The sequence below is a fragment of the Podarcis erhardii genome (genome assembly GCF_964252035.2).
Source record: "Podarcis erhardii genome assembly, chromosome: 10".
NCBI classification, from domain to species: Eukaryota; Metazoa; Chordata; class Lepidosauria; order Squamata; family Lacertidae; genus Podarcis; species Podarcis erhardii.
Window position 1 is genome coordinate 22,135,488 of NC_138500.1, and position 14,156 is coordinate 22,149,643.

Sequence of the window (14,156 nt, forward strand, 5' to 3'; positions counted from 1 at the left end):
TCTGGGGAGCTGGAGCAGGATCTACCACTATTGCTGTATGTATGTATGTATGTATGTATGTATTCATACAGACATACATATATACATACATACCCCGCCCATCTGGCTGGGTTTCCCCAGCTACTCTGGGCGGCTCCCAACAGAATAATAATAAATAATAATAATAAAAATTGATAAAACATCAGACATTAAAAACTTCCCTAAACAGGGCTACCTTCAGACGTCTTCTAAAAGTCAGATAGTTGTTTATTTCCTTGACGGGAGGGCGTTCCACAGGGTGGGTGCCACTACCGAGAAGGCCCTTTGCCTGGTTTCCTGTAACTTCACTTCTTGCAGTGAGGGAACCACCCGAAGGCTCTCAGCAGTGGATCTCAGTGTCTGGGCTGAACGGAATGGGAGACAAGAGGCAGGGGGCACTGGATTTTGGCGCCACACAGGGTGCCACTGAAATTTGAGATACCAAGGTCCGCCACTGCAGTTACCCCTGTCAAAACTCTTCAATGTGCGTGTCTAAGTAGATTCCTTAGACCGTGTATACACAATACCAGTAAAGCACATTCATTCCCTCAAAGAATTCTGGGCACTGTAGTTTATTAAGGCTTGCTGGAAATTGTAAGTCTGTGAGGGGTAAACTACAGCGTCCAGATTTCTTTTGAGAGAAAGAATGTGTTCGGAATGTGCTTTAAAGGTTTAGTGTATAAACGGCCTACATCCTCTTTGCTTCAAGGATGAATGAAACCATCTTCTGCACTTACCATCTAGGAAGCACCATCTAGGAGAAAGCCTTTGAACTGACAATGCTCTTGGGAAAGAGGTTTCCTGGTCCTGGGTAGAACAAGAGGAGGAGGGAGGAAAAAATTAAGAAATAAGAAGGAGGAGGAGTAGTTGTTCTTCATATTTGGCCATCACTGCAAAGGACAACTTATAGGCAAAACAGAAAGGCCCCAAGAAGCTCAGAGACAAAGACAGACATTGTGGGGGCAATGGTGATAGGAGAAAAAGAGTTTGGATTTGATATCCCGCTTTATCACTACCCGAAGGAGTCTCAAAGCGGTTAACAATCTCCTTTCCCTCCCCCCCCCCAACAAACACTCTGTGAGGTGAGTGGGGCTGAGAGACTTCAGAGAAGTGTGACTAGCCCAGGTCACCCAGCAGCTGCATGTGGAGGAGCAGGGAAGCGAACCCGGTTCACCAGATTACGAGTCTACCGCTCTTAACCACTACACCACACTGGCTCCCAGTGTGGAGGGGATTGAGGGTTGTGGACAAATGCCAGTATGTGTGCTTTAAGGATTCAGAAGATAATTCACAGGCCACACAGAAGGAGGGACTCAAAGCAAGGGAGAGAGATGGCACCACAAACATGTTCAGGCAATTAGTTAATTAAATACAGTACTAGATCTGAAGGCAATTTGCTCACTTCCGGGTCGGCGCCATCGCCGAATGGCGGACTCCCTCCGAGCTCCGGAGGGAGCCTGCACGGCAGGGGCTGGGTCCTACCGCACCGGCGATGCGGGGACCCTTAAAAACCACGGCCACGGGGGCCGTGGACATGGAGACTCGGCTGACACCGTTAGCGCCCTCCCGACTCGTGAAGGAGCCTTTTTAAAGGCTACGGATCGGGTGCCGGGGAGAAGCGTGGTGTTTTGAGTCCTCTGCTATCCCTGCCGTGCGAAGCCGCATGCCATTCGGCGGAGAGCGCTGGCTTCTTCCTTTGAAAATTCGGACCTAAAAGAACAACCTGTAAGTAATTGGAACTTGGACTAAAAAGAGGGACAAAAATTTTAAAAATTTCGGAGCGAGCGGGGGAGGCGCAAAAAAGGAAGTCAGCCACCCCCTCCATTGTAGAAGGGTCAAAGCAAAGGATCTGATAACTAAGATCGGAGTAACATCATTTTGGCAAGTTTTTAACCTCACGAGTGAAGAATATGAGATTGAGCTGGAGGAGGAAAGTAGAATTCGGACTTAAAAACAACCCCCCCTGGAACCCCGGGAGCGATCGATGACGGAGTATGGAGAGGAGAAAGGCAAGTTTTGACAGCTGTCAAAGAGCTGTCAAAGCGGAAAATAAGATAGAGACTATGTTACAAGGACTTTGCTGGTTATATTTGTTATAAATTGGATACAAATTGTTTTAAATAAGGATTACAAAGTTACTAGGGCTAATGGATGCGATCTGGAAGAGAACTCAGTTTTTGCAATCCACCTAGAGGAGCCGAGGGATATTACAAGTTTTAGCTGGAAATTGGAACTGAACTGTTTATCTCCTGGGAAACTGCAGAAATGGAACATTATTATGACTACAGAGGCCACTACACCGAAGAAGACAATGGAATCATCTGTTGTGGAATGAAAGGAACTTGACGTAATGTTTTGTTTCTGAATAACAAGCCTCTGTAAAGGAACTAACTTTTGGAATTAGGACATTTGTGCAGGAAAACAGGGACAGAAAGAAATAGAAAGAGGAGTGTGATCAATAAGAACAACAAAATAACAAGAATTGGACCAAGTCAAAAGTGGGGACATTTGGGACATCCAGATTTGACAAGCTTAAGGATTATAATTTGGAGTTTTTCACTCCTGGATATAAAAATCTGGATGGAAAAAATGGGCCTCTCTTTAAGACAGAATCCTTCCATGATTGGACATTCGAAACTAAAGAGGACTGGCAAAGGACTATGATTTAGAGAGACGTGGAAATATCGGACATTGAGGAACATTGGGAACGCAACCGGGAAAAGGGGGGGTGGGAAATGTGGAATCCTTAAAGGCGTAAACTATGTTTTATTTAGGCTATATACATCTTCATGGTATTCTAAAGTGGGGAACTCGTGGTGGGAATAAGCCGATTTTAGGGGAATGGAAAATAATGTTTTTTTAAAAAAAAAAAAAAAAATTTGGGTTAAGGATAACAAGTTTGAATTGAGGAGAAGAACTTGTTGAGATCATTTGAGAGATTTGGAATACAAGGGGGGGAGGGAAGGGGAAGTCCTGAAAGGATGTAATTGGAAAAAGATTTGAAATTGGATGTTTTATTAATTTGTAATTAATTGGAAAACTTTAATAAATATTATTAAAAAAAAAAAAAATAGATCTGAAGGCAATTTGCTCCCTCCCACCACCAACACTCCATGCTTGTTACAGTCAAATCCCCAGGATTAGCTACCTTGTCAACTCCCCTCCCACTTATTTATTTAATGCAGAGAAGTGTGTCCCCTTGGGCAAAGAACAGTTTTTCCAAGTCTTAATATATTTCCTAACACTGCACCATTCGCATAGTTGCAAATAATATGAAATATATCAACATCGGGCAATAGGAATTTCTTCCTCCTTCTGAGTGAGAAGGTTAATGGGAGCGAGTCTTGACTCACAGGATGGATTGGACTGAGTTTGCTAGACCTGGTGAAAAGGTGAGGAAAACACACTTAAGACACTTATTCATCACACTTAACACTGAGTAATCTAGTGTATCGCAGATATCAGTTATCTCTTGGGGATGCTGCAATAGCAGTTTTATTTTATCATAAATCCTGCCACTGAAATGTTGGTGCAGATATGGTTATTAACTGCATTTAACCTAAAAGTTATTTTCAAGGTGATAGCTGGAGGGATTGCTTTGTCAAACAACATGTTTCCTACAAAGTCCTGTTGATATTGTAGAGTTAGCTTTCAAATAAACATGCTTAGGATTGCATGTGAAAAATGGCTTTACTTCAAGTAAACACAGGGTTCTGGTGATGAGGAAGTGGTGGGTGGGGTCAGCAAACTTTTTCAGTAGGGGGCTGTCCCTCAGACCTTGTGGGGGCCCGGATTATATATTTTGGGGGGGGGGGGGATGAACACATTCCTATGCTCCACAAATAACCCAGAGATGCATTTTAAATAAAAGGACACATTCTACTCATATAAAAACACACTGATTCCCGGACCGTCTGTGGGCCAGATTTAGAAGGCAATTGGGCTGGATCCAGCCCCTGGGCCTTAGTTTGCCTACCCATGCTCTGGGTGCTGCCTAAGGTATGGTTCAGCAACAGCTACAATACAGTGGTACCTCGGGTTACATACGCTTCAGATTACATACGCTTCAGGTACAGACGCCACTAACCCAGAAATAGTACCTTGGGTTAAGAACTTAGCTTCAGGATGAGAACAGAAATCCTGCTCTGGTGGCACGGCAGCAGTGGGAGGCCCCATTAGCTAAAGTGGTGCTTCAGGTTAAGAACAGTTTCAGGTTAAGAACTGACGTCAGGAATGAATTAAGTACTTAACCCGAGGTACCACTGTATTAAACTTTTGCAAATATTGCTTTATTGTGAATTTAAATGCTTAATCAGGATCGTATATGGAAAGTGAGCTCCCACATGCCTATCCACCAGGTGATAATGGCAACAACCACTAGGGACACTTGCATGTGGGAAACAGTACAGAAAGGGAAAGGCTCATGGGAAAAGCACATACTTTGCTTGCAAAATGTGCCAGGTTAAACCCCTCGCATTTCCAGGTAGGAAATGATGGGCTCCTGTCTGAAACTCTGGAGAGTGGCTGCCAATCTGTGTAGCTAATACTGAACCAGTCTCAGCACCGGTCAGTTTTCCAGAGAAAGAGCTTCCATGGAATCTCCTAAGCAACACTTTCCAAAGGAATCACCTCACACATTCAGGTGTGAGCCACTGAGTGACATGCATGCATGAATGAACTCTTCAGGGTAGATTCACATGACTGAAAAATTGCCCCCGGCTGGACAATAAAATCAATGAGTGAGCCAAACAGCCATGCATTTGTCAGATTATTATTTTCCCCAATTGGTTTTTAGGCTGCAATGACGATTACAACCACATACTTTCATTGCAGATTGAAAATCTATCTGGACATGCCATGCCGTGACGGATGGTTGCTCAGCCAATTGTACGATACCTGGAGCTTGCCACACAGCCAGGCCAATTTTCAGTAGTGAGAATCACTCCTATGGGTATTTTTGAACTTTGTGATGGATTATACTGGGCTATTGTGAATCTATATGAGAATAATTGCATATAAACTGAGCAGTCAGTAACCGGGTCAATAATGTATTGCCAGTGTCATAAGAACATACCTAGAGGAGCAGACCAAAGGCTCATCCAGCCCTGTGTCCTCCTCTCGCTGTGGTCAACTAGATCCCTGTGGGAAGCTTGGTAGCCAGATACAAGCACAACAGCACTCTCCCGCAGTTGTGCTCCACGGAAACTGATGTTAAGAGGCATACAGCCTTCAGCAGTGGAGCAATTATACAGCATCATGGCCAGCCACTGATGTCATTGGTCAAATCTTCTGAGTTATGTTAAATGAGTGTTTAATTTTAAAATACAGCCTCTAAAATGTGCACCGAGAAAAGTAAACAAATGTGGAGCACTAGCCTGTCCCATGTTGTTGTTGTTGTTTAAACATTGCGGCCTGCTAGAGGCTCTTAGCTAGTAAACGAAGCCAGCTTTGAAGAAAGATATAGCACCATGGCCAAAAATATGGAACCGAACTGTAAATACCATCTGGATTGTGGTCGACTCCAAAAAAACAACTGTTCTTGGCTCATGCATTCTTGGTGTGCAAGAAGCCAGCCCTCTCTGCCTGGGCAATTTCTAAAACCATACTGTTACAACAATTAGGGTTTAATTCACTGAAAGACTCCATCTCTAATTTCTCACGACCAGGCTGATGCCCATTAGCTTGGCATGAGATTTCTGCCGGTGGTTAATGGCCTTTACGTCGGTCCCATGAGAAGCCGCAAGATTCGTCTTATTAGCTGCTGCCTCCGGGCTTGTTTTAAGTCGTCTATCTATCATCCACTTCCCTCCTTCGTTATGCAGGATGGGGAAGTAAATGATGCTCCCAACACCCTTCTCATGCAAGCTCCCAAGAGATTCAAAGATATGGCAAACCCAGAAGCAAAGCCTGACTTGTGCTGCTTTTGCAAGAACTATTTCTATCACATAAATCCTCCATCCACTTCACACACCAGAATCCACCAAAGGATGGCTTCTCCTTCCTACGTTTAGGCATGAACCCTGCTCTGAGTGCGAGTTTCAGAGAGTTTACTTTCTCTGGAAAACAGCAAGCCCTGGAGAATTATGGTGAATTTGTAATACCTTAATTGATTGATGAATTGATTGATTGATTGATTGATTGATTGATTGATTCTTATCACCACCATCACCACCACCAACCTCACTTGGTGAGTGTCAACAGGATTATAGCTAAATCATGTCCAATGTAAAAGAGGAGGGTGATAGCAGCATGCAGTTTGCAGAAGTACCAAGTTTGGGGGGGTGTTAAGGGGGCAACCCTTGCCATCCCCAAAAATAAAATGGTCCAATAAGGACTGAGCATGCTCAGCTGCCTCAGCACACTGAAAGTCTGGAGGGGGGTCGGGAAGAAAACTGCAGGTGGCTGGGGCACTGAACAGCAAACCTCCATCCGACAGCATTTTGCTGTAGACCCCAGCAGTAATTGTTCTTGCAGCACAGGAATTCTCAGTTAATCCTAAAAATTGTGATGTGATGGGCACCAAAGGACAGAAAGGAGGAAGCTCCAGGGTACATTGTACAACTGAAAGTGGTGGAAATAAACCACAGGATAGACCCTGAAATATTTGATGCATCCCACATTGCAGACAGAAAGGTTCAGCTATGGCTGCACTTTAATCTGAGAGGCATCCTTTGGAATCTCTTGCAGGATTCTGGGACGCAGCACCTCTCCATCCCTAGCCACATTTTTGGGACACCCCAAAAAACTGCATTGATTGCTTGCGCAGCGGTGCTAGCCTCACACATAGACCTGCTTGCTCTGCTGCAGAGAATAGTGCAGTTCTTGCTCAGCTGATCTACTAGTTAACTTGAGTGCAGACACTGCTTTAGGTAAAAGATGCAGAGAATGAGGAATGTATGAGAAACACTGACTTTGATAACTCAGGTGAAGATAGTTTGACAAGAAGAGAGGAGGGGAGATTCCTGGGCGCAGCTGCACAGCCAATGCAGCCTTTGCTTTTGGCAGTCATCCACTCGGAGAAGGAATCTATTGACTCTCTCCCTGTAACTTTGTAGAAGGCAACCCAAACACAGCAGCTGAACCAGAGGGAGGTGGAGCTCTCACTTACATGAGGGTGGGTGTCTATGTTTTAAACATACTGCAGCAAGCAACACACAGAAAAAGGAAGGGAACACAAATCAGCATCTGGAGGCAAGTTTCTCATTTGCAGCTGGGTTCATGGTGATGCTATCTGCTGACTCTCCCCATTCCAAACTCCAGGGAGCCCCAAGAATGAAATGTACTTTGTTTATGAGATCTAAAAGTGCCCCAGTCACCTTATTAGTGAGACAGGAAGATAGTTCTATTAACTAAAAGGCTCTAGCACAGGTACTGTCCGCCTTTCTCTCTATAATTCATACCAGGTTGATAACAAGACAATGCTGCTTTGGGTTGAGAGCTCAAAGAGATGCTCAGAGAATATATAAATAACTCCCTGGGAAATTGAAGAGAATCTAGGAGTCCATTCAAAATGAGTAATAATCAAGTGCTGATGATGCACTAGAGGATTCAAATAGGCTTACTTGAGGAACTGGGTGGGTGATTCATTGATATATATCAGGGGTGGGGAAGTGGATCTGTCTGGGAGGCCAAATCATGATTTTCTCAACCCTTTGTGGGCCAAATTTACAGGTGGGGAGAGCCACTTACTTATCACCTGACATTGCAATGATGTCAGGTGACTTTCTTTGCTCCCAGGGGTCTTCAGAAGCCCTTTTCAAAGCACTACATTGAGAAGCACTTTGCAGGTGGGGGGAAAAGCTTGACTTCTGCCCAAGCCAATCTGATTGGTACAGGTGGAGACAACCCTCACCAGAGGAAAGGCAATATGACAGTTCATATTTTACCAACCACAAAACTTGGAAAGCACCACAATCAGGGAAGAGGAGAGGAAGTAACTCCGTATGCTTGAAACAAGATTTCTTCCAAAGCCGACACATTTCAGAACAGGGCCTTTCCTCTGTAGCACTTCTAAACAGCAGTCCTCATCAAAAGCAAAGAACTCTGCAGTGACTCCAACAATAATTCCCTTGCTGTTGATGAGAATTGCTGTTCAAAGGCGCCCCAAGGAAGGATTTGTTCCGAAATGTGCAGGTCCTGGAAGAAATCTCATTTCAAGCATTTGCAACGACTTCATTGTCCTGTCCCCCTCCAGTTCATATTTTACATTATCCCTCTCCACAATGTGGATTAAAAAGAGACTGGGACCATTTCAGTGGCAAACCGTCAAAGACGATGACCCTCACCTATGAAATGCTAGCTGCAAGGAAGAGTGTCAAGGCTCCAGGTTCGTTGCAACAGAAGTAAAGTCCTCACAGATAAGAGATGAGATTATAAACCCATTTCTGGAATGTAGAATTCCAGGTTGCTGGTGGAGGATCATATTGTTAAATGTTCCCACATTAAAAACTTTTATGCACCATGAAAATCTATAATCTTAGGGAAAACACAAATCTGGAACCTTTGTCCTGATATTCACTTCTCACTGCAGATGGGGGTCATATAAGTACTACAGTTGTTATTGTAATTATATGTATGTTTTAAACATATGTTATCTATGTATATAGTTTTAATTTTATTAATGTTTAATTTTTTAATGGTTCTTCCCCCCCCCCCCAAAAAAAAGTTTTTAGTGATTCTTGTTTCTTTCTTCAAGTTTCCTTGAATCCCATAAGGGAAAAGGGGGGAGGGGTATAAACAAATACACAATAATAATTAAATACTACAGTACGTATTATATACTACAGTAACAGTCCATCTCGTGGGACTTGGTATAACTCAAGATTTACTATTTATGTAATAATAATAAAAATGTCAGTTGTGTTCATGCATTTAATGTCATGTCTACTTCGGTCTGGAGTCACAACTTTAGTTGGATCAGGTTTGAAATGTTACTTTTTTATGAAGGGACACTCAGTTAAAAAAAAAGCAGTTTCCTTGTGCTACAGAGGGTCTTGGAAGAACAGTTTTCACTGTTTTGTTCTTAAACTGTAATAATTCACACTGGGGCTTGCTGGTGAATGGCAGGTAATATATTAAATGGTGTGGTGGTAACGATAATACCTATTCCATGCAAATGTTTGATGTACCTTTTTTTTGGGAAGCGAAACACTCTGAAAGAAATGATCCATTACTAACTTCACCTTTTATTGATTTTTCACGCTTTGGAAAGAGCAGCAAAGACTGGCCTGAGACCATCCCGACTGATCTTAATGGCACAAGCCCTTATTCTACATCAGAAAATTCAAAAATGTAGAACACCTCTCTCTCTTTTTATAAGGTAGGTCCCCTTGCTGGTGCTATACTTTATTAAACTCTTCATTTTAGTGTGTGCGCAAGCATGCTGGGGAAAATGATGTGGAAAGTGCATGAAGGTAGAATATTCCTTAAGGCGAAACAAGATTAAAAATGCAACTCCGTGAATCAGACGAGATTATATTTAAAATGCATGCTGGAGGATGAACCTTCAAAAACAGATTGTAAATGCAAACAGAAACTGCTGCAGGTGATCTTTGCATGAACTGAAAATATTATATAAAAAGGAAGCGAATGTGGCTTTGCCCTCTCTCAAGAGTCATGTCCTGTTTTGCTAGGAATTATAGGTCAAGACTTGCCAGGAAAATATAGAGGACTATTCATGTATGCCACAACAGCAGCTAGGATATTACTAGCCCAAAAATGAAAAGAAGACAAGATACCAAAAGAAGAATGGCAAGAAAAACTGATGGACTACGCTGAAATGGCGAAGCTAGCTGGAAAACTTAGAGACAAGGACAATAGAGACTTTTAAAAAGACTGGGAACCATTTATGTTGTACCTGGTAGTGGACTCTCTGTGTTGTTGAACTTACGGATTGTAAATCCTAGAGGGAGAAAGATCAAAACAATGAATGGTTAGTCCCAAACCAGCCTCAGCCTCCATCGTTTTCCAAACATCCTTGCTAACTTGTTGCCATATACAAACTTCTTCATTTATTATTGTTCAGACATGTCACAAAATGTTGTGTAGGCTCCTATGAAGTAAGTAATGGGCCCCTATATAAGGTGCCTACATTCTGCTATTTATAATTATTAGTAGTTTGCATCATATATTTACACCTATTATTATTTCATGTTATAGCAAGTTTCTAGAGACTAGATTATGAGTCTTTGTAAATTGTGTTTCTAAAGGAACTTTTGTTATTGCCAAATGCCAATGTGTTTGCATTATTAAGTTTGTTATGAATAAAAAAGCTTGATAATTATTTCACTATTAATATACTTCTTCTTAATTGTATTTCACTATAAATATACTTCTGCTTAATTGTATTTCAGTTCAGCAATTACTTTAATAAAATGCGGTACATATTTTGTTATGTGCAAATGGCTTTAGATACCTATTAGGTCCATAAATTACCATATAGCATATATTCAACACAAGAAACAGCAACAATTTGTTGTTGACAAAGGACAGCTGGACATTACCTTCAGTAGCCTAGGGACTCATCAAACCTAAATCCGGCCCTGAATACCTGTGTACATGTATGTAATTTGCGGCAACTCACCTCCTCTAGGCGATCCACATACATGCGACAGGTCTCCAAATCACAGTCTCCTCTGACAACTATCATTCCCAGAGGAATAGCTACAGGAATAATAATAATAATAATAATAATAATAATAATAATAACAACAACAACAACAATAACAATAGTAGTAATAATAATAATAACTACAGCACATTGCAAAACAGAAAGAAATCACAGTACTGTGCAATCTTTTTAGCAGCACAATCCTATACAACAAGGCTCGTTTGACCTGTGGTCCTCCAGATATTGGCGGACTACAACTCCCATCATCCCTGAAAATTGATCATGCTTACTGAGTTGGAGTCCAACAACACCTGGAGGGTTATAGGTTTGCTGCCTATGGTGTGCCTGGTGCACACCAACCTAGAAAGCCAATGGGTTTTACTCCAAGGAAACATGTACTGGATTGAAGTCATACTTTAAAATAGAGGTATCTCAACTGTGGTCACCTCAGCATAGTTAATAATAAAAAAATCAGGATTCATTCAGAAAATCCACTCAAGGCTGTTCACGACAACATAAAGTGACATTACTACATTTCACATTATTCCCACAGAGAGAGAGAGTAGAAATTTTCATGCTATGTACACCATTGTTCATGGAGCGGGCTTTCATGAGTTTTAGTAATGTAAAGAGCATGGGGAATCAAAGTAAAGCAATCTATTTATTCTTTTTTTAAAAAATGTTTTTTTTTTATTTTGACAAAGTAATAAATAAATAAATAAATAAATAAATAAGAATAAAATGTGCACCCCACCCCTGAGACCATTCCATCTTAACTATCCAGGCTCCCAAAATTACAACACTTCTTGCAATGTTTTGACCCCTTTCCGTTTTAACAGTACAATTCTACAAACACCCTCCATATCTCCTAAAAATCATTTCTCCTGCATATTCCCCATCTTACCCTAATAGCGTGTGTTAATTTATCATTAATAGCTAATATCCCGCACCTCTTTATACCAGTCTTCCATTTTATATTCACTTTGCCCCTTCCACTTCCTAGCTATAATAACTCATGCAGCTGTCAATAAATTTGTGAGCAAGTCCAGTAAAGCCATTCAAAACACCATGGAAACACTGGGTTTCATTAACATCTGGTCATTTATCCCCATTTGTAAAAAAACAAAAATCACAGAAAAGAAATTGCACGTGTCCTAGTCTCCTAGGAGCTTTGGACACAATCCGCCAGGAAGTTCTCCTGTTCAATCCCCACTGAAGTGAATCAGAGCTGTGTAGGAGCAGGGAACCTGTGACCCTGCAGATGTTGCTGGACTACAAGTCCCATCACCCCTCACTATTGGTCATGCAGGCTGGGGCTGATGGGAGCTGGAGTTCAATAATATCTGGAGGGCTGCAGTTGTCCATCCCTAGTGTAGAACCACAGTACTTCTTGCATAGCTCCCATTCAGTGTGCAGTAGAATTTCTTAGTGAATTATGCTCTTTGCCCTAATACTGCTAATCCTTCCACCTTTGCAAGAGTGTGTATGAGCATGGACCTCTCTACCCAGCAGCATTGACAACAGTGCTGAAACAGTTTAAGAATAAACTAACCCAGGCATCATTGGCACTGTATTTTTGTAGTGCACAGAAACTGAATAACAACAACTCTATTTCAAAAATACATACTCAGTGCATTTCAAATACATGGGAGAGCTTTAAATTCAGATGAAAAACCTTCAAGATTACATATTGATGCATCATTAAACAATTTAGTTTTCTTCTATCAAACTCATCACAAACTGCTTATGGTTGATCATATTATGAGCTCTAAGCTGGCTGCAATGGCTTAAGAATTAAAGGACTGTTTCTGACATTCATTTGTGCCATGCTGGAAATTAATGAATAGTCTGCAGTTGGCACTTTGTTTAATGCAGAGCTTTTAAAAGCATAAGAAGCAACAGCAGGCTAATATTTTTTCCCATGTATTTTCACTCTGTTTACCTTTCCATACATCTCTTTAATTTAGCTCCTGTGCCAGGGCTCAGAATACAAGGCCAGGTGGGACCTGGCCCCCTTCTCTTGTAACCCATAGCTATAATATTTGGAAGGCAGTTGAAGGGGACAAGGAGTGATTTGATGAAAATGAGAAAGAAACAGGGTATGAAGCTTCTGTATTTCATTAAAAGCCCCCTACCTTTCCCCCAATAAATCAAGTGTTGCACAATGCTACTTTAAGCAACAAGGATACTGTTCTCAACATTAATCAGTGCAGCCCTCCTAATGTGGAAGTACTTTGTCCTATTCATGTGAAAGGGGGAAAATGCCCTAGTAATAGACCACTGGCATCAAGACGTGTTGAATGCAGTCCATGGGTGAGATGCTCCAGAGAGACTTTTCAGAAGATGCCTATCAAGTTAGATCTGCAGACACTAGCCACTACTGACACTATCAAATTAAGTGACCAAGCCCTCCTTGTGCCTCTCACGTCTCTTTCATTCACTGGGCAGGAACTCAACTGCAGATGCATAAATATTGAGAAGGATCTTTTTAAAGAAAAATTAACAAACAACTGCAGTGGCATAAGATTTCATGGAGTACAGGCCACTTCATCAGAAGCATTAAGGAAAATTCTCATTTGCCAAGTATCTATACACACATTTACAGAAGAAAATATTAAAATATAAGAAAAATATAAGAAAACATTAAAATATATAACTCATTTCATGCATTATCCTCCAGCTGATCATTATCATCCAGCTCTTTTGCCTGGCTAGAACATCCACTTGAACTATAACAATGCTTCTTGCATGTCTGAATGAAGAGATGCTAACTGTAGAAGCCACTTACTTTTGCATGGCTGGACTGTACAAAGGTGAGCATCAGTATCACATCCATTGCCCTGCCCACCAATGGCATAAGACCCTTGAAATTAGGGAATACAGAGCCCAGTTTGAAAAAGGTTCTCTTCATCCCTGTTCTTAGTGCAAATGTCAGAGGTTTTCAAAAGTGACATCAAGGCACTGATAAGATGTGAAATGGACATGGCTGTCAAACTTTGCTTCTTTGACAGAGTAAAGTCTGCTTGCATACTATTATTGGTTAGCTTATCATGCCATAAAAAAGAAGTATTTGAAGAACTATGATTTAAGGGCTTGCTGGGATCTCGTTTTGATGCTTCCTCATTAGCTGCTGGTTTCTATCTTTTTACAACAATAACCAGTACATCACTGCTGTTCCTGTAAGTGGGCTAAAAGAGAGCTGGTTCATAAATTCTCGTGCTATTTTCTTCTATTAAACTTTTCAGCATGGGGGAAATGAGTGTGCAAGAGCTCCATTTCGCCTGCTGAAATATTACGCCGAAACAAAGCAGTCATTCCATTTTTGGCCGAGTGCTGCTGACAGGGGCTACTTAATTCTGAGCACGGTGACATCACATCGCTCGTGCCTTCGGTAATCTGGACAAACTCCAGGTTCAAATCAGCCCTTGGCAAAGTGCTCACAGGTAGAAAACACACACACACACACACACACACACACACACACACACATACACACACACACACACACACACACACGCAGCCACAGCCA

The 14,156-nt window shown here is 41.7% G+C and overlaps 1 protein-coding gene across 7 annotated transcripts in view; it reads right to left on the reverse strand.

Annotated features, from left to right (window-relative positions):
- DGKI (diacylglycerol kinase iota) overlaps nucleotides 1–14,156 on the reverse strand; it is a 248,841-nt gene that overhangs the window by 46,085 nt on the left and 188,600 nt on the right. For all 7 annotated transcript variants that reach the window (XM_081878845.1, XM_081878848.1, XM_081878847.1 and 4 more), the window contains 3 exons: nucleotides 10,601–10,680; nucleotides 9,875–9,919; nucleotides 756–825 (listed from right to left, as the gene is read on the reverse strand). In XM_081878845.1, the coding sequence (XP_081734971.1) occupies nucleotides 756–825; nucleotides 9,875–9,919; nucleotides 10,601–10,680 (195 nt within the window). The remainder of the gene's footprint in view (nucleotides 1–755; nucleotides 826–9,874; nucleotides 9,920–10,600; nucleotides 10,681–14,156) is intronic.